Source organism: Leptopilina heterotoma, unplaced genomic scaffold (genome assembly GCF_015476425.1).
Source record: "Leptopilina heterotoma isolate Lh14 unplaced genomic scaffold, ASM1547642v1 Lhet_113, whole genome shotgun sequence".
Lineage (NCBI taxonomy): Eukaryota > Metazoa > Arthropoda > Insecta > Hymenoptera > Figitidae > Leptopilina > Leptopilina heterotoma.
The window spans coordinates 1,710,851-1,729,583 of record NW_025110832.1 but is presented as its reverse complement, the minus strand read 5'-3'; the positions used below and the strand labels follow the sequence as shown (position 1 = coordinate 1,729,583).

The 18,733-nt window shown below is 28.4% G+C and overlaps 2 protein-coding genes across 2 annotated transcripts; both read right to left on the bottom strand.

Annotated features, from left to right (window-relative positions):
* Window positions 1-1,661: 1,661 nt before the first annotated feature.
* Window positions 1,662-10,924, bottom strand: LOC122505116 (ankyrin-3-like). Its single transcript, XM_043616579.1, has 2 exons — window positions 10,212-10,924; window positions 1,662-4,483 (listed from the first exon to the last, which is right to left on the bottom strand). Exon 2 carries the CDS (start codon window positions 4,385-4,387, stop codon window positions 2,105-2,107), a length of 2,283 nt encoding a protein of 760 aa, XP_043472514.1. The 5' UTR covers window positions 4,388-4,483; window positions 10,212-10,924; the 3' UTR covers window positions 1,662-2,104.
* On the bottom strand, window positions 5,408-18,535 carry LOC122505107. The gene is made up of 3 exons (XM_043616568.1): window positions 18,277-18,535; window positions 11,810-14,189; window positions 5,408-8,023 (listed from the first exon to the last, which is right to left on the bottom strand). The coding sequence occupies exons 2-3, from the start codon at window positions 14,087-14,089 to the stop codon at window positions 5,684-5,686; spliced, it is 4,620 nt and encodes a 1,539-aa protein (XP_043472503.1). The 5' UTR covers window positions 14,090-14,189; window positions 18,277-18,535; the 3' UTR covers window positions 5,408-5,683.
* Between the last annotated feature and the right edge of the window lie 198 nt (window positions 18,536-18,733).

The following is an 18,733-nucleotide window of genomic DNA, read 5'->3' as shown; positions in this document are numbered from 1 at the left end:
GGCTGCGTTCACAATCTTTGAATTTGCAATCTTTTTTGCAAAATAAATTTATTGTTCTTTATTTGCATAAAATTTCGAAATACTTTTAATGCAAAAACATTTAAACAATTTTTTACGAACGTTCCAAAACTCAATTACATATTATTATATGTATTTAAAATTTTTGAATAATATTATTCAAAACTTTAAATTTTTAAAAATGGTAACAAATTAATAATTTTTTATATTTGAATAATTATTATTATACATTTACAACAATTATAGAATTTCAAAGATTTGGTAAGAATTCAATTTTTTTTTCAAAAATAAGTTTGGCAGAAAGTATTCAATTATTTTCAAAAATTTTTATATTCAATTTTTTAGATGAATTCAGCTATTTTTAATACAATTTAAATTGAATTCTTAAAAGAATTCGATTAATTTCAAAAATACAATTTCTTGAAAAAAAATTATTTTCAATAAATTTTAATAAAAATTGAATTTAATTATTTTCAGTACAATTTTAATCAAATTCCTTGAAGGAACTTAAAAATTAAAAAAAAATTAAATTTGGATTTTGACAAATTTTATTATTATTTTCTATTTTAGACATTAGTTTCATAAATTAATTCAATTATTTTTAATAAAATTCTAATAAAATTTCAATAAAATTTCTCAAAAGAATTTAATTATTTAAAAAATGTCGAAAAAATTAATTTCAATACATTATTAATTGAATTTCTTGCAAGAATTAAATTTATTTTAAAAGTTTTAATGAAAATCTTCGAAACAATTCAATTATTTTCAAACAATTTAATAAAATTCGTCACAAGTATTGAATTATTTTCATAAAGTTATCAAATTCTTCGGAGGGATTTATAATTATTTTCATTAGAATTTTAATATAAATTCTTAATAGAATTTAATTTTTTTTTGAAAATTCCAATAACATTCCTGGAAAGATTTTTGAATTATTTTCACAAATTTCGATAAAATTCTTCAGAAGAATTCGAAATTAACTTTAGAACAATTTTAATTACATTCGTTGCATTTCTTGAAAGACTTTGATTAATTTCAAATGTTTTTTTTTATAAAATTATTTTAAACAATAATTCAATTCTTTTAATTAATTTTATAATAAAATTTTCTGCAAGAATTAAATTTTATCAGATTCGAAATTATAAATGTTAAAATATAAGAATAACATTCTTTTAAGAAAAGTGTCAACTTTAAAATTTTTAATGTCTGCTTATTAACTCAAAAATTTGGTAAAATAAAATAATTTCTAAATTTTTCTGGGTAACGTAATTTTCAATATTTTTAAAAATATTGAAATTGAAAAAAATATTTCACTCATTTGAACATTTAAAACTTTATTTGTCTTTTATTTATTAATTTTTGCATTCGAAACATTGTGTTTTGTTACTTTTAACAGAAAAGAAATTAGAAAATTAGATTTTAGATTTGTGAAAATTTCTAAAAAAATTTCTCTCAAAAAGTCTAAATTTAAAGGTTCTTTTAATTTGCTTCTTTGAATTTATGATAATAAATTTAAAATTTCTGAAAACTGAAAAATGACGTAGTTATAAAAAATTTTGAGTTTCGTAACCCGAAATTAGAGAGATATTGGAAATTACAGGAAAATAAATTACTGACAAATAGAAAATAATATGTATTAAATTTTCATATTTTATGAAACGTAGTATTATTTACAGATTTTCACAGTTTATAAGAATAAACGCCTCTCTGAGGGTTAACACAAGAAAAAAAGAATTTTTGTTTGTCACATTGCTAAAATTTTTTAAACAAACTTTTTAATAAGCGATTAGTTCGTTAGTATTAATGTATCGACATCAAAAAATATTGTTTCAAAGCTCAAAGCTTAGCTATCTGTGTAATCGTAATTTATGTCCATAAATTTGAATTCGACAATCAACTTAAATTGAATAATTATTATAAAAGTTTAAATAACTATTCAGTACATTCTTGGGAACAAAAGTTTTAACTTCTTTTGATTTTGTACATTCTGAAGACATTCTTCTGTATATTCTTCATCGTGGAAGAAAGACGCTTAACAAATTATACATAAAAAATATTTCCGTTAATTCGGTATAAAAATTACATTTTAGGAACAAACTGCTGAAAATCTTCGCAAATCTATAATAGAGAGATACTGAAAAATATGTCCGATATCAGCTCGAGAAATTCGAATTTTGTGACATTTTTTAACCAAACTAAACATTAAGGTAGTGCACTCGTTGATGAACTCTTTTCTCTTCTCTGCAACTTCGACACTTGTCTTCAAGAAATCAGCGTAGATCGGAAATTTTTTATCAGAAGATTCGATTGCTTTTAAAAAGTCACAGTTGCTCGCGTACATTGCAACTTTATTTGTTGATTTCGTTAATACGTCGTAGAAAGTAACGATCATATTTTCATTAATTCTCGCCTTTTGCATGCCCACCTTCTCTTTCACGCACTTTTCTCGCAAATCATTGACATCATTGTCCAGACAATATTTCAAGACACCAGGATGACCGTCTTCGGTCAACAATACCAAACGCGCTACAATCAACTCTACCAATTCTGTTCTATCCTTTTTGTCGCAGTAGTCATCATGAAATATGATATCGTCAACTTTATTGATACTCAAAAGATTATCAATGTTTTTAGAGTAACTAACCATAAGCAATTTGCACTTGTAACTTACATCCGTATCTTTTATTTCGATAGTACAACATGATTTAGAATCATTATAATCCATCATAAGTTGCAGCAATTCAGGTGTGAAACCTGATTGAAACTCATTAAAGACCGTCTCAGAATTAATTTTCAATGATTCATCACTTAGATAACTAGACATACATTTTACAATTTCAGGACGAAATTCAGAATAATCGGGCCATGTTACTTTATTTGTCTCTTGATTTAAATTGTTGATGTTTAGCACCCTTATTGTAACTGCCACTATATATAACCTTTCGATTTCTTCAACATTCGTAGAGGTAGTTAACATTTTCGTAATTTTTATCAGTCTCTCAAACATAGCAACAGGAATTTCTCTGGAAGGTAAATTTGTTGAAAACATAAGTACAGCTAATCCAAATGGTGGTTCTTTATAGCGACCACAGGTTTTACAGGGATCAGCACCGTTTTCTAGGAGGAATTTCACGACAGCTGGTTGCACCGATATTGCTGCGAAATGTAGTGGAGTGAGACCATTTTCAGTTTGCAGATTAACATCAGCTCCTGCTTTCAGGAGTAGCTTTACTAATCTCGGGTGCTCAAAAGTAGCTGCAACGTGAAGAGGACTTATGAATTTAAACACACTGTCAACGGGACAACCAGCGTTTAAAAGTATTTCTAATATTTCTTCATTCCCAGTTTCGGCAGCAATGTAAACGGCCAATTTTCTATTGAAAGGAATGAAATGACACAGTGGGATTTTAATTTCCTTGATAGTTGCTTTAATAGTTTCCACTTGGTTCATTCGAACTGAAAAATGAAGCTGCTTCTCTCTAAAATACGTTGTTGCATTAATTTTCGATAGATGTTTTAATAAATATTCCCAAGTTTCATAGCGTCGATGCTTAATTATGTCAAAAAATGTATTATTCACTGTTTCTGTCTTCAAACCTACGTCTACTAAATATTTTAAAATATCTAAGCGCTTCATCTGTATGCTTGTTTTGAACAAGTGGAGTTCATCTTTATTAATCGTTTCACTACTTTTCTCGCCATTCTTTATGAGATATTGTAAAATTTCCAAATTACCACAAGATACTGCAAGTTTAAGAGCAGAACCATCGAATGTTGGAATATCGACTGTGCGACATCCGTTCGCCATGAGCAGTTTTACCATTTCAAAATTTCCTTCCTTAACTGCGGAACGAAGAGGTCCCATGTATGTCAAATCGTTGGCACTCAAAACTGCACCGTGTTTAAAAAGAATTTCAGCCATTTGAACGTTTTCCTTCGCCAATGCAACATAAAGTGGCGTTTTTCCCTCTTTATCTTTTACCTCAATAGAGGCGCCATTGTCTAGAAGTGTCTTTGCAAAATCAGGACGATTAAATAAAGCTGCATAGTGAAGAGGCCTTTCATCCTTAAGATTTCTAGCGTTCAAGTTAGTCTCCTCTAAAAGAAGATTGAAAACCTGAGGTTGGTTCCTCATTATCGCCAGATGCAGAGGTGTGTTCCCTGTTTCGTCCCGCTTGGTGGTGAGCAGTGTAGCTATCTCCGCATGTCCTCCTGCAGCCGCCACATGAAGCAAAGTCCTTCCACGTATCGTTTCCGTCGCCGAATACTTTTTTAGCAGAGAATGAACAAGATTTAAGTCTCCATGGTGGACTGCGAGAAACAGTTGATTATAATCTGTAGTATCGTCGTAATCCTTCGCAAGATCCATGGCAAAAAATTGAAGAACTAGATCCGAATGTAGTCTGCTGTCGCTCTGTCGGTGATTCACAATCTCGTAAAGAAACTAGTGGCCCAATTAAATATTCTGTAACAAAAATTAGAACATTGAAATTTCAGAAAAATCAATTTTGTAGAATAGGATTAAAGGGTAAACAGTCTCATTTAGAAGAATTTAACATTTGAATGAGATTCCTAGATTCTTGTTAAAGAATAACGATTCAAATTAATAGACTACATTAAAGTAATTCAATGGTAAATGATCATAAAAATTTCCTCCGTGGTCAATTGTTCTATTGAATGCAACTAAAAAAAGGAGTTTTTTTTAATGAAATTTTGTATTTTAAATAATTGAATTCCTGGCGTGAAAGTTTTTATTACTTATGAGAATAATTGAATTATTTCGAAGAAATTTATTTCAAATTTTGTAAATAATTGAATTCCTGTGAAATTTTGCCAAAGAATTTTATTAAAATTTTTCTAAAAATAATTGAATTTCGAAGGAGAATTTTATTATTTATAAAGATAATTGAAATTTTGACGAGAATTTTTAAAAAATTTTTGAACAGTATTGAAATTTTGCGAAGAATTTTTGTAACTTTTAAAAATAATTGGATTTCTGCAATCATTTGTAAAATTTCCAAAATTCAATTTTTTTTTAGTACTTTTAACTAAAATTCTTCTATCAATTTAGTATTTATACAAATTGTAAAAATTATTCATTAAATAATTTATAAGTCATAATTTTATGATAGATCTTGAAAAATTAAGTTATTTGAAAATAAAAAAAAAAAAAAAAAAATTGAAAAAATTGAAGGTTTTGTATTAAAATTCGTAGTAATTTCATAGTTTACGAGACAAACAGATTAGTCTCTAAAATAAGATAATTTTTGGAGCGTAGCAGGGTTGGAAAGAAATAATTGAGAACTAATTATATGAAAAGTACTTTTTATTTTAATATCATATGCAGCTGTGGTATTTAATATGATATTATAGTGTTTCACTTAATAATAGAAGAAAATATTCTAATTTCAATAAACTTAAGTTTTCTTTTATAAACTACAAAAAATAATTTGACAAGTGATATTTAAAATGCCTAAATTTATACATTTATACCGGCATTATTTCAGAATACTTTGTTTTAAATCATCAAGCTTAGTTGACAATGGAATATATGTAGTAATATACATTTGTATATTCGAAGGCAATTATTTATTTACTATCAAATTATTGTTTAATAATTCTAAATGTTTAATTACTTTTGTCAATTTAACAATAAAGATATTTTTTATGAACAAGCTGCTGAAAATCTTCGCAAATCTACAATTGACAGATATTTGAAAATCTGATTGACTTCAGCTTTGGAAATTCGAATTTTGTGACATTTTTTAACCAAACTGGACATGAAACTAAAACATTCGTTTATAAATTTGTTTCTAGTTTCTGCTAGTTCGACATTTGCTTTTATAAACTTAGCATACGCTGGAAATTTTTCTTCCGAAGATTCGATTGCTTTTAGAAAGTTCCTGTTGCTTGCGTACACTGCAAGTTTATCAGTTGACTTGGTTAAAGCATCATAGAAAGTGATATTTAAATCATTGCTAACTTTCGTTTTTCGCATTCTGACTCTCTCCTTCACACATTTCCTTCTCCAATCATCGAGTTTGTTGCTTCGGCAAAACTTTAACAAACAAGAATGACGATTTCTGATTATTAACACTAAGCGAGCTACTATCAACTGCAAAACTGTTTTATCCTCATCAGAGTCTGACGAAGTATCCTGTAGTTTAACACTAAGAAGATCGGTATAGTTTTTAGAGTAATGGATCACAAGTAACTTGGATTTGTAGCTTTTATCATTAGGACTCAATTTAACATCGCAACATGACTTCGAGTCATCGTATTCCATCAAAAGATTCAGTAGTTCCGGCGTACGTTCTAGTAGATAGTGGTCGTTAAATGCTAATTCTGAAAAGTGTTCGATTTTTTTATCGGATAGGTAATTAAATATGCATCTGAGGATTTCGGGACGAAATGCAGAATTATCGGCGTCATTCTTCGGTGTTTGCCCACTTAAACCTTGAGTTGAATTATTTTCTTCGACGTTATTAGAGGAAACCTTCATTTGAGCTGCGGTTGTTATTAACAAGTTTAACCCCGTGTCACTAGTTTCATTGATTGAATACCGAATTAACAACTCTGCGACTTTTGTCAATCTCTCGAATGTTAAAATAGAAGTAGGTCTGTGAAGAAAAATTGATGAAACCATCCTCAAAGCCACTAATAATGGTGTTCCTCCGAAATTGCTGCTCTTGGAAGGATCAGCACCGTTTTCTAGGAGAAATTTAACTACTGCTGGCTGCGCTGAAGTTGCTGCGAAGTGTAAAGGAGTGAGACCATGATCAGTTTGTATATTAACATCAGCTCCTGCTTTCAAGAGCAGTTTCACTAGTCTCGGGTGCTCGAGTGTTGCGGCGACGTGAAGAGGAGTTGTTATCTTAAATAAACTTTCGACAGGATAACCAGCTTTTAGAAGATTTTCTAATATTTCTTCATTGCCAGTTTCAGCAGCGATGTAAACTGCCAATTTTTTAGCAAAAGGGTCCGATATATATTCACTTGCTGGGTCGTTTACGATTGCTTTAACAGATTCCACTTGGCCCATTCGAATTGAAAAATGAAGCTGCTTCTCTTTATAATGCGTTTTTGCATAGATTGTCGACAACAATTTTACTAAATACTCCCACATGTCATAACGTTTCAAATTAATTACGTCATAAAATATATCATCTACTGTTTCTGTCTTCACACCAATGTCCACTAAATACTTTAAAATATTAAAGCGATTATTCTTTATACTTGTTTCAAACAAGTGGAGTTCATCTTTAGTAATCGTTTCACTACTTTTTTCGCCATTCTTTATGAGATATTCTAAAATGTCCAAACGACCGGACGATACTGCAAGTTTAAGAGAAGAATCATCATCAGTTGGAATATCGACTGTGCTGCATCCATTCACCATGAGCAGTTTGACCATTTCAAAATTTCCTTCCTCAACAGCGTCACGAAGAGGATACATATTTGTCAAAGCGTCATCACTTAAAACAGCTCCATGTTGAAAAAGAACTTCTGCTATCTGAATGTTTCCATTCTCCAATGCAACGTAAAGAGGTGTTCTACCCATTTTATCTTTTACCTCAATAAAGGCGCCAGTATCTATAAGTTTTTCTGCAAATTCAGAGCGATTATACAAAGCTGCGTAGTGGAGTAGATTTTGGCCAAAGCAATTTTTTGCGTTCACGTTACTCTCTTCTAAAAGGAGATTGAAAATCTGAGGTTGGTTCCCCATTATCGTCAGATGCAAAGGTGTGTTCCCTATTTCGTCTCGCTTGGCGGTGAACAATTTTGCTATCTCCGTGTGTCTTCTTACGGTCGCTATACTCAGCAATATCCTGCCACGAATTTTTTCCCTCGCCGAATGTTTCTTGAGTAGAGACTGAACAAGATTTAAGTCTCCATTGTGAACTGCGAGAGACAATTCATCGTAACCAGAAGTATCGTTGTAATCATTAGTAGGATCCATGGTGACAAATAGGAGAATCTGAATCAAATGTAGTCTACTGTTTCTCTAACGGTAGTTTACAATCTCAATTATAGAAAGTATTATGCTCCACTTACAAATTCTACAACAAAAATTTTAAAAAATGTGTCAGGGCTTCAATGATTTAAATCAACTTGATATAAATCATGATTTTAATGTTGATTTAAATCTTGACATTTAAATCAAACTGCGAAATGCATTAGGAACCGAAAAGGCTGTAAATTTAAAATTAGTATTTCTGTTTAAAGTTTTGAATTGAAAAAAGTAAAAAAGAATATGTTACAGAGATAATGTAATAAACATCAGAATATAATAGGTAATTATTAGTTTTTGTTTATTTCACAGAAGTTATTGAAAGATGATAAATCAGTATCTTACATTTGAGCAAAGAAGCATTAAATATCAGTATTCTCTTAGAGTTTCCTAAAGTTTTTAAATTTTATTATAACAAGAATATATTATGTAGCTTTTATTCAGAGTGGCCACAAGTTAGGGAAAAACTATGTAAATCAGAGAATTTTTTTAGTCAGGGAAAAATCAGGGAATATTAATCGAAAGAAACCATAAATTAAAAAACTTTGATAAATGTTTGTATTTATAATATTTAATAAATGATCATTCATTTAAATATAAATTTAACATTTAAATAAATACAGGCATCACAGTACCTTTTATCCTCAAAAAAAGGGAAAAAGATAATTTTTTCCTTCAAAAAAAGGACAAAAAATATATACAAATCAACAAATTAAAACGTGTTAAAATTTATATTAACAATGTATTAATACTCAAATTTCTTACAGTTTTGAATTCTTTGATAGTGTCAATAATCTGAATCAATAATAAAACTAAATTCAAAAATTGAATTTCATGATCATACATTGAAATATATTTCAAAAAAAATTTTTATTTCTGATCAGTAAAAGGGGAAAAGGGGACCAACTGTGATGCCGCTGTAAAATAAATAAATATAGCAAATGAATATTCTTATATTGAATTTTAATAATGTATGACAATAATGATATTATTATTCAAAAAATGAAAATTTCCATGACGAAGCAAAGCATTCATGATATGAATACCATCAAAATTCAGCGATTTCGCGTTTCATTATGAGTATCTTGTCAGTATATTATTTATTCCTATAGTAATTTTTTTAGAAATAAAGTTATAATATCCTCGTTCACGATTCGATTTTTTTAATATCAAGTATTTATAATACCTAATTTTCCAGACAAGAGTTTCTATACTTCTATATTGTATATAATACAATTATATACGGGAGGGAATTCATTATTTTAGAAAGAAAATAAAATTAATCTTTATTACTCTAAAATGCAATTATTTTTTAATTATTGTAAACGTTTTTTAGTATAATTTAGGATTTTTTTCTTGAAGTAACAAACAGTTACTGCTTTCTTATAAGCAAATTATTTCTGAAACCAATTTTTCAGGATTAAGAATCATATACCTAAATGTGTTATAAACACTTCAAAATTTAATGAAATTTGAAGCCAGCAAAGCTTCAATGGTTGAGCACTTTTTTCTGTAGTTGAACATCGCATTCAGACATTTTGAATTTATAAAGTAAAAAAATAATATTTTAATTGCTTCATGCTGGAAAATTTAATTAAAGCTTATTAGAAGTTAATAATATTTAAATCCAAAGTTTTAATGTTTTTGATTAATTATCTACAAAACTTTGTGCTACTCATTTCGCTATTCGACAATGGTTAAGAATCTTAAATTCGAAAATGATATCCATTTTTAGGTAACAGTTAAGGTTATCAAAATGGTTTATAAATGTTTAAAATAAAATTATTTTAGAATAAAAGTGCCAGTTACGGCGTGATTCTGGTTTATAGACGCCTTTAAAATAGAAAATTCGACAATTTTAATGAAAAAAGTAAATCTATTTATGAAACTAAAACCTCCTGTCACTTAGATAATGAACCACTAATAAAAACTTTATAAAAATTAAAACAAAAACAACAAAGAGAAATGATATCAAAAGCGTCAATTACAGCAACGGAAACAACGTGTATTTTGAGGTTATGTTGTGCACCGTAACCCGTAACTATAAGCACATGCGACTTTTTTGTGTAATTTGTTATTGTTTGTAATATATTGTCTTTACTTATTATCGATATATATTTTTAAAACATTGAAAAACACTTAATAAATACATAATAAATTAATTTCGATTAAAAATACTAACCGTGATTAATGCAATATCAACATATTATCGCTTTTATAAACTCGACGACTTTTCATGACGAAACATTAAACTTTACAATATTTGGATTTTAGAAAACAAGATTTTCTAACTTGTATATTTATTTTATTTTATAATACGTATAACAATTTATAGAACTTGAATTGTAATTGTTGTAAATCAAGAGCAACAAGAGACAATTGACATTTATAACCATAAATGATAAATGTATTTACCGCAGTAGAATGGAAACTTCAGCTGCGAAGTCATATGAACTATTAAGTACAATTCACAACTGCTAAATTGCAATAATAGATTAGGCCGACCCACAATAGTACAAATATTTGCAAATGAAAATAAAGGTGAGTCCAGAATAGAACGTGACTGCCCTCTGCTTAAAAAATTTTATGGAAAAAACAATCTGTTTTCTGAATCCGTAAATATGGACATATTGAATAAAATTCTATCAATTATTGTTTTGGATAGAAAATCTACCAAAATGAATACTTGTACTTATTGATTGGATTTGAATAGAAATAGGATATGCCCACTAAATTTTCATCTCCTTTTAAAAAATTGTCACCCGACTAATATGAATAAAAAAATTTTCAATTTCACCTAAAATATTTTCATTTTCACCAGAAAAATATTCACTTACAATATCCAAAGAATTTTCACTTCCAAAACATTCTTAATTTCACTTTTGCAAACAAATTTTCATTTTCAATTTCACGAAAAATATTTTGACTTTCAATTTCAGAAAATATATTTTCATTTTGAATCAAAAACTTTTTACTTTCAATTATCAATTTCACCAAAAATATTTTCAATTTCACTTAAAAAATTTCCACTATGAAATTCACTCAAAATATTTTCATTTTGACTTATTGTCAAAATATTTTAAGTTTCACTTTCTATGAAAAAATTTTCACCTACAATTTCATTTAACATTTTTTTATTGAAAGTGAGAATTTTCTGAGTAGAGGTGAAAAAATAGAGTAAAAATGAAAATTTTTTTGAAAGTGAAAATATTTTATGTGTAATTTAAAGTAAAAATGTTTTGAGAAAAAGTGAAAGTTACTTGAACGCACCCCAGTAATTTCAAATTATATCTATAAAATTTTTTCGAATATTATTAATGGTTTATCAAATTGGATACTTATATTTGATAAGAAAAAAATTTCTATGTATATACTTTTTAATGCACTGTTCTATTAAAAAATGTCAGAAAGTATCATACGTATAATTATGAGTATTGACTCATATTGAAGAGAAGTTCGTGAAAAATAGAAAAGAACAATTTTAAACAAACATGTATTCTATTAAACGTTGCATCATTTTGATATCTTATCGCAGTGTATAAGAATAAAGGCCTCACAGAGGTTAAAAAAGAAAAAAACGTATTTTTTTATTCAATGTTAAATTACTAAAATTTTTTTAAAAAAATTTCTAATAAACTTTTAATTAATATTAATAATTACTTTTAATACATTTATCGAAACAAACTCTTAAATCACAATTTCTTTATAGAGGAAGACAGGCGCATAAAAAATATACAAAACAAAATATTTGCGCTAATTCAGTATTAAAGTTAGATCTTAGGAACAAGCTGCTGAAAACCTTCGTAAATCTACAATTGTGAGATATTGAAATATATGAACCATATCAGCTCGAGAAATTCGAATTTTGTGAGATTTTTTGATCAAATTAAACATTAAGTTAGTGCATTCGTTCATGAACTCTTTTCTTTTCTCTGCTATTTCGACATTCGTCTTTAAGAAATCAGCGTATACCGGAAATTTTGTATCAGAAGATTCGATTGCTTTTAAAAAGTCACAGTTGCTCGTGTACATTGCAACCTCATTAGTTGATTTCGTTAGTACATCATAGAAAGTAACGATCATATTTTCATTAATTTTAGTCTTTTTCAAGACCTTTTTCTCCTCTAAACACTTTTCTCGCCAATCATTAAGATCATTGTCTTTGGAATACTCTAACACACCTTGATGATTGTCTTCGGTCAACAAAACTAAACGCGCGACAATCAACTTAAAAAATGCTAATTTCTCCTCTGTCATTTGGTAATCATCATCATCACCTCCAAAAGAGAAATCAGTATCTTCAATACACAAAAGATCACTAATGTTTTTAGAGTAGCAAATTACAATTAATTTGCACTTGTAACTTGTATCCGTATCATAAATTTCCATAGTACAACATGATTTGGAATTGTTATAATCCATCATAAGATGTAGCAATTCTGGTGAATGACCAAATGAAAAAGACTCATTTAGAACTCGCTCCGAAAACATTTGCAATGCTTCATCACTTAGATAACTAGACATACAGTTAACAATTTCTGGACGAAATACAGCATTTTTATCGTTACAAATTAGTCCTTTTGGCTCAGAATTAGTGATATTTAACACTTTAATTTTAATTGCCAGCAAATATAAGCTCTCAATAGCCTCGGTGTCTGAAAAACGAATTAACAACTCCGTTACTTTGGCCAATCTCTCAAACTTAGAAGCAGGAATGCTTGTGAGAAACTGACTTGAAGAAAACATGACCACGGCCATTGCTAATGGTGTTTCGCTGCAATTACAGGTTAGAGTGGGATCAGCACCGTTTTCTAGGAGATATTTTACAACAGCTGGTTTTCCTGAGGTTGCTGCAAAATGCAGTGGAGTGAGATTATGTTCAGTTTGCAAATTAACATCAGCTCCGGCTTTTAGAAGAAGCTTTACTAATCTCGGGTGCTCGAATGTAGCAGCAACGTGAATGGCACTTATTATGTTGAATAAACTATCGACAGGATAATCAGCTTTTAAAAGGATTTCTAATATTTCTTCATTCCCAGTTTCGGCAGCAATGTAAACTGCCAACTTTTTAGCGACAGCGTTCGATTGATACTGATTTGTAGGTTCCTTGACAGTGGCTTTGATAGTTTCCACTTGACCCATTCGGATAGAAAAATGAAGCTGCTTCTCCTTAAAATGCGTTTTTGCAAAGATTTTTGACAAACATGTTAGTACATATTCAAATAGGTCATAGTGTTTGTAGGAAATTGTATCATATAATATATTTGACAGTTTCTCTGTTTTCAAACCTACATCCACTAAGTATTTAAAAATATTCATGTGTTCATTCTTTATACTTGATTGAAACAAGCGGAGTTTGTCCTTATTAATCGTTTCACTGCTTTTCACACCATTTTTCATGAGGTATTCTAAAATTTCTAAATGACCACACGAGACTGCGAATTTAAGAGCAGAACCATCGAATGTTGGAATATCGACTGTGTTGCATCCATTCACCATGAGCAGCTTTACCATTTCAAAATTTCCTTCCTTAACTGCGGAACGAAGAGGTCCCATGTATATCAAATCGTTGTCACTCAAAACTGCACCGTGTTTAAAAAGAATTTCTGCCATTTGGACGTTTTCTTTCGCCAATGCAACATAAAGTGGCGTTTTTCCCTCTTTATCTTTTTCCTCAATAATCGCGCCATTCTCTATAAGCTTTTTTACAAATTCAGGACGATTGAACAAAACTGCATAGTGAAGAGGTCTTTCACCCCGAAGATTTTTCGCGTTCAAGTTAGTCTCCTCTAAAAGAAGGTTGAATACCTCAGGTTGATTCCTCATTATCGACAGATGCAGTGGAGTGTTTCCTGCTTCGTCTCGCTTGGTGGTGAACAATTTTGCTATTTCCGTGTGTCCTCTTGCAGCCGCCACATGTAGCAATGTCCTTCCTCGTATCGTTTCCGTCGCCGAATATTTAGCGAACAGAGAGTGAACAAGATTCAAGTCCCCATTATGGACTGCAAGAAACAGTTCAGTATAATCAGTAGTATCGTCGTAATCCTTCGCAAGATCCATGGCAACAAGTTGAAGAACTAGATCCGAATGTACTTTACTCAAGCCTAGATGTTAGTGGTCTAAAAATCTCCAATAGCAGGAATTGCTCCAAATAAACATTCTGTAACAAATAGTAGATAATTTGTATCACTGATTTAAATAAATTCTTATTATCCTTATAAATACTCTCACATACATGTATTTCACAAAAAATTCAATAAATTTTCTAATGTTTAGAATTTTAGAAAAAATTGCATTCACTTTTTGTCGTTGGTACGACTATACGATTTATATTAACAGACTATATTACTAATAAGCTACAGTCTTTTACCATGAATCGTTAATTATAAAAAAATTATAATTTTTATGAATTATTTTTAAAAAAATTTCTTTTTGTATAAATTTTTTATTGTTGAATCATTAGTCGTAATTATTTATTGATTATTTCACACTTTAGTTGTCTTTTGTCGTATTTTAATTTTTTCATTAGTTTCTTTAAAAAACTTTTATTTTTTTTGCAATTTATTATAAATTAATTAAATTAATTAAATTTATTATAAATTTATTTATCTATTAAAAATATCATTGAAATTAGTTAAATTTGGAATAAATTTCAATTACAAGTTGTAAGCTAAATCCATATTTTTGGTTTTTGAAAAAATTGTCAATTAATTGTTTTTAGTTACTTAAATATTGAGTCAAAACGACCAGAAAACGTATTTCATTAAATAATTTTTGTTACAAAATAAAATAAAAAAAATTCACGGTCATTTCCCGGTTATGAATTATTTTTCCCGGTTATAAAGAACAAATGTCAAAATAAATTATACCATGAAAGATGAAAGCATAGTAAATATTTAGTTCCCTGATGATTTTAAAACAAAACTTTGACTTTGTCGAAAACCCTAAAAATATTTTAGTTTACTCCAAAAATAATTGAAATTGCAAACAATGTTTGTAATACAACTTTTTAATATCTTTAATTTGTCAAATCATTTAGAACTTATAAATAGATTTGTTTAATAAATATTGAATTAAAATTATATATTATTTATTTTTCCTCAGGTATAAAAATTTCAATAAGTTTCCAATTTCGAATCCTCTAAAATTTAATAATTTATAAGAATTGCTACTGTAACTTATTAAAAATTATTTTCAAGATTTCTATTAAATTATTTTCTAGAAATTTTAACTAAAATATTTCAAAAAACTAAATTATTCAGAATTTTTAATTAAAATTTTTTACAATTTGCAACTTTTCTAAAACTTTAATTTGAAGCTTTTTAAAATTCAATCAATGTTAATATGTATTAGTAATAATAATTTAACATTCTAAAATATAGAAATGCAAAATATGAGGCGCAGGAATTCTTCCCAAAAGACAATTGATCGTATAGACATTCGCTCGAACGGCATTTAATCGAAAATCAAAATCACTATTTTATAGGATGTGGAATTTTTTCGATGAATTTAATTAAAATTGTATTTTATTCAATTATTATTAGAAATAGAAAGAATTTAAAATTAAATTTAATAGTTTCCTTTTTCTTAAGTCTGTTAAGTTGAACAACAAAATTCATTATTTTCTTAAAAATTCTAGAAATTGAATATTCTTCCTGTGCTTTTGATAAAATTCCCTAATAAAAAAAAATGATTTTATAAAAGATCGTTCAATCTTTTATAATGAAATATAAATAATATAATTAATAAGTCTTAAAATAAATATTTATATTTTTTCTTACAAAATAATATTAGTGTTTTTAACAAAAGATTACAAAACTTCCGGTCAAGATAAAAATTTTCTGTTATTTCCCGGTTTTTAACGGTCCAAAAAAAAATTTTGCGGTGGCTAAGATGTATTTTGACTGCTTTATCTAAAATTAAAATAAAAAAAAATTTCTGTTAGTGAGTGAATATACCTCGTGATTGAACGAAGAGTTCTTTTTTGTTGCTGATTAGAACCGAATTTGCATAGCCTTAATGGTTCTAAAAATGATAACTTTTGACAAAAGACAGCACGCAGTAAATGAAAACTAATTGAAATTAATTAAAATTAATTCACGCTTTCTACCAAAAATCTTAATTCATTTCAATTCGTTTGAATTAATTTTCATTTACTGGGTCAAAACTGTTACTAATTAAAATGATATACGAATCGATGGCTCCTAAATGAAAACATATTATTCGCGAGAGCTTTTTTAAAACACGTAACTCACGAAAACAAATAGAAAACATGTTTATTTAATAAAAATGACAGTTTTTTTAAGGCCCCAAGCAAAAATTTCTGTCAAATGCCAGTATTCACAACAGGCGCAGTATTGCACCAGTACTGGCATGCCAGCAGTTGGCTTGCCAGTACTGGTTCAGTACTGGCTTCAATAAAATTTCTGTACTACGCCAGTACTGACCTTTAAGACTGGTATGCCAGTACTATGCCAGTACTGAGCCAGTATTGCGAAAACAACACTGGCAAACCAGTACTACGCCAGTACTGTGCCAGTATTGCTAACACGGTAAACTGACAATAGTCAGTTAGGAACTAATTAATGGAAATTTATGCAGTAATTTATGGAAATTTTTGCAATAATTCATAAAAATGTGTTCCACATAAGTTACAATTAAAAATTTTTATTTTAGCCATTTATGGAAATTTTTGCTGTAATTTGTAGAAATTTATAGAAATTTTCGCAATAATTCGTAAATATATGTAAAGCAAAAATTATCATTAAAATTTTGGATTTCTGTCATTTACGGAAATTTATGCGGTAATCTATAAACATTTTGACGATAGTTTATAAAACTATGTAAAACACAAACGAGAACTAAAAAAAGTTAATATCGGTAATTTATGGTAATTTATGAAAATTTTCGCGGTAAATTATGGAAATTTATGAGAAAATTTATAAAAATTTTGACGATAAATTTTTAACTAAAAAATTTAACGTTGGTAATTTATGGTAATTTATGGAAATTTTTGCAGTAATTTATGGAAATTTATAAAAATTTTGACGATAAATTTTTAACTAAAAAATTTAACGTTGGTAATTTATGGTAATTTATGGAAATTTTCGCGTTAATTTATGGAAATTTTTGAGATAATTTATAAAAATTTTGACGATAAATTTTTAACTAAAAAATTTAACGTTGGTAATTTATGGTAATTTATGGAAATTTTTGCAGTAATTTATGGATGTTTATGCGATAATTTATAAAAATTTTGACGATAGTTTACTAAAATATGTAAAACACAAATTAGACTTAAAAAATTTAACGTCGGTAATTTATGGTAATTTATGGATATTTTAGAGGTAATTTATGGAAATTTATTAGGTAATTTACTAATTTGATTTTTTTGAATTTAGTTCAATTAAATAATAGTTTAACTAAATTACACAGTTAAACGCTCTTTATTAATTGTAAGTGTAAAAGGTGTCAAAAATTAAAATTTATTCTCCTGTAGCTTCGATAGGGTAGTGGTTAGAGTGTTAGGCTAGAAGTCCGTAGGTTGTGGGTTCGATTCCTCGCAGTGTCAAATTTTATTTCGTTGTAGGTTTGCGTTTATTCTGTGTTGTAAACATTAATTTGATTGAAAGTTAAAAGTTGGGGATTATTACATGTTTGTAAATATAAATTAATTTTTTTTTATTATATTAACATTGAATTTCAATAAATTTTCCACTAGATTGGAAAATAGACGGTCTGGTTTGATTCATGCCAGCGCCAGAAGATTTTTCTACACGGGTACTAAACCAGTACTGAACCAGTACTGCGCCAGTAACATCAAACCAGTACTGAAAAGCGTTATCATTTCGGTCAAATGCCAGTACTGGTTCAACCATGGCGGCCAGTACTCCGCCAGTACTGGCGCAGTACTGCGCCAGTTGTCAATTTTTGCTTGGGGCTATGTTACAAATTTAAAAAATTTTAAAAAAATTATCCTAAAAAATATTTCAGATGAATAACGCTTTTTCTATTTTTTCGAAAGTGTTAAATGTTTTATAATTTCTCTCGCGAATAATGTGTATTCATTTAGCAGTCATCGACATGCACCAAAAAAAGTAAAACTGTCAAAAAATATCGTGTCACTTATTTGTGACAATTGTAATTTTTTTTGTGAAATATTGACTTCACTTATCGATATAGATTTAAAACATATTTAATAACATTTAATAAAAACATAATTAATTTTTTATTAAAAATATACATACCATAATACAATATTTACATTTATCACTTTTATAAACATGACAATTTTCCGCGAGGATCATCAAACTAATGAAAACATTTTGCTATGTTTGGATTATAGAATTTAGAAGATTTTTCGACTTGTATTTATTTTATTTTATAATAAACTATATACAATTATAGAATTTTTGGTTTAAAAATCAAGAGGAAAAAGAGGCAATTGAGAATGTTTATCTTTTATAACGTTTATAACCATAAATGAATTAAGCGCAATAGAATGGAAACTTCATCTTGAAACGGAGCAAATGCATCTGATCAAGTGTGTGAACAAGTGAGCAACGACTATTAAGTAGAATTCACAATCGCCGAATTGCAGCATACATTAAAGTCCGAAGGCTCTGTCCACAATAGGCTTTTTTTTCTAATCGGGCACAGAACTCCCTTCATGGAAAAAAGTTATTGTAGAAAGCTCATTAGAAT

Excerpts from the sequence above, each read along its gene's own strand:
- LOC122505116 (XM_043616579.1), bottom strand. The coding sequence starts at position 4,387 with ATGGATCTTGCGAAGGATTACGACGATACTACAGATTATAATCAACTG.
- LOC122505107 (XM_043616568.1), bottom strand. The coding sequence starts at position 14,089 with ATGGATCTTGCGAAGGATTACGACGATACTACTGATTATACTGAACTG. Across the intron at positions 8,024-11,809 it reads GGTTTTCAGCAGCTTGTTCC|AGAAACAGTAGACTACATTT; the intron begins TAAGATCTAACT and ends AACTACCGTTAG.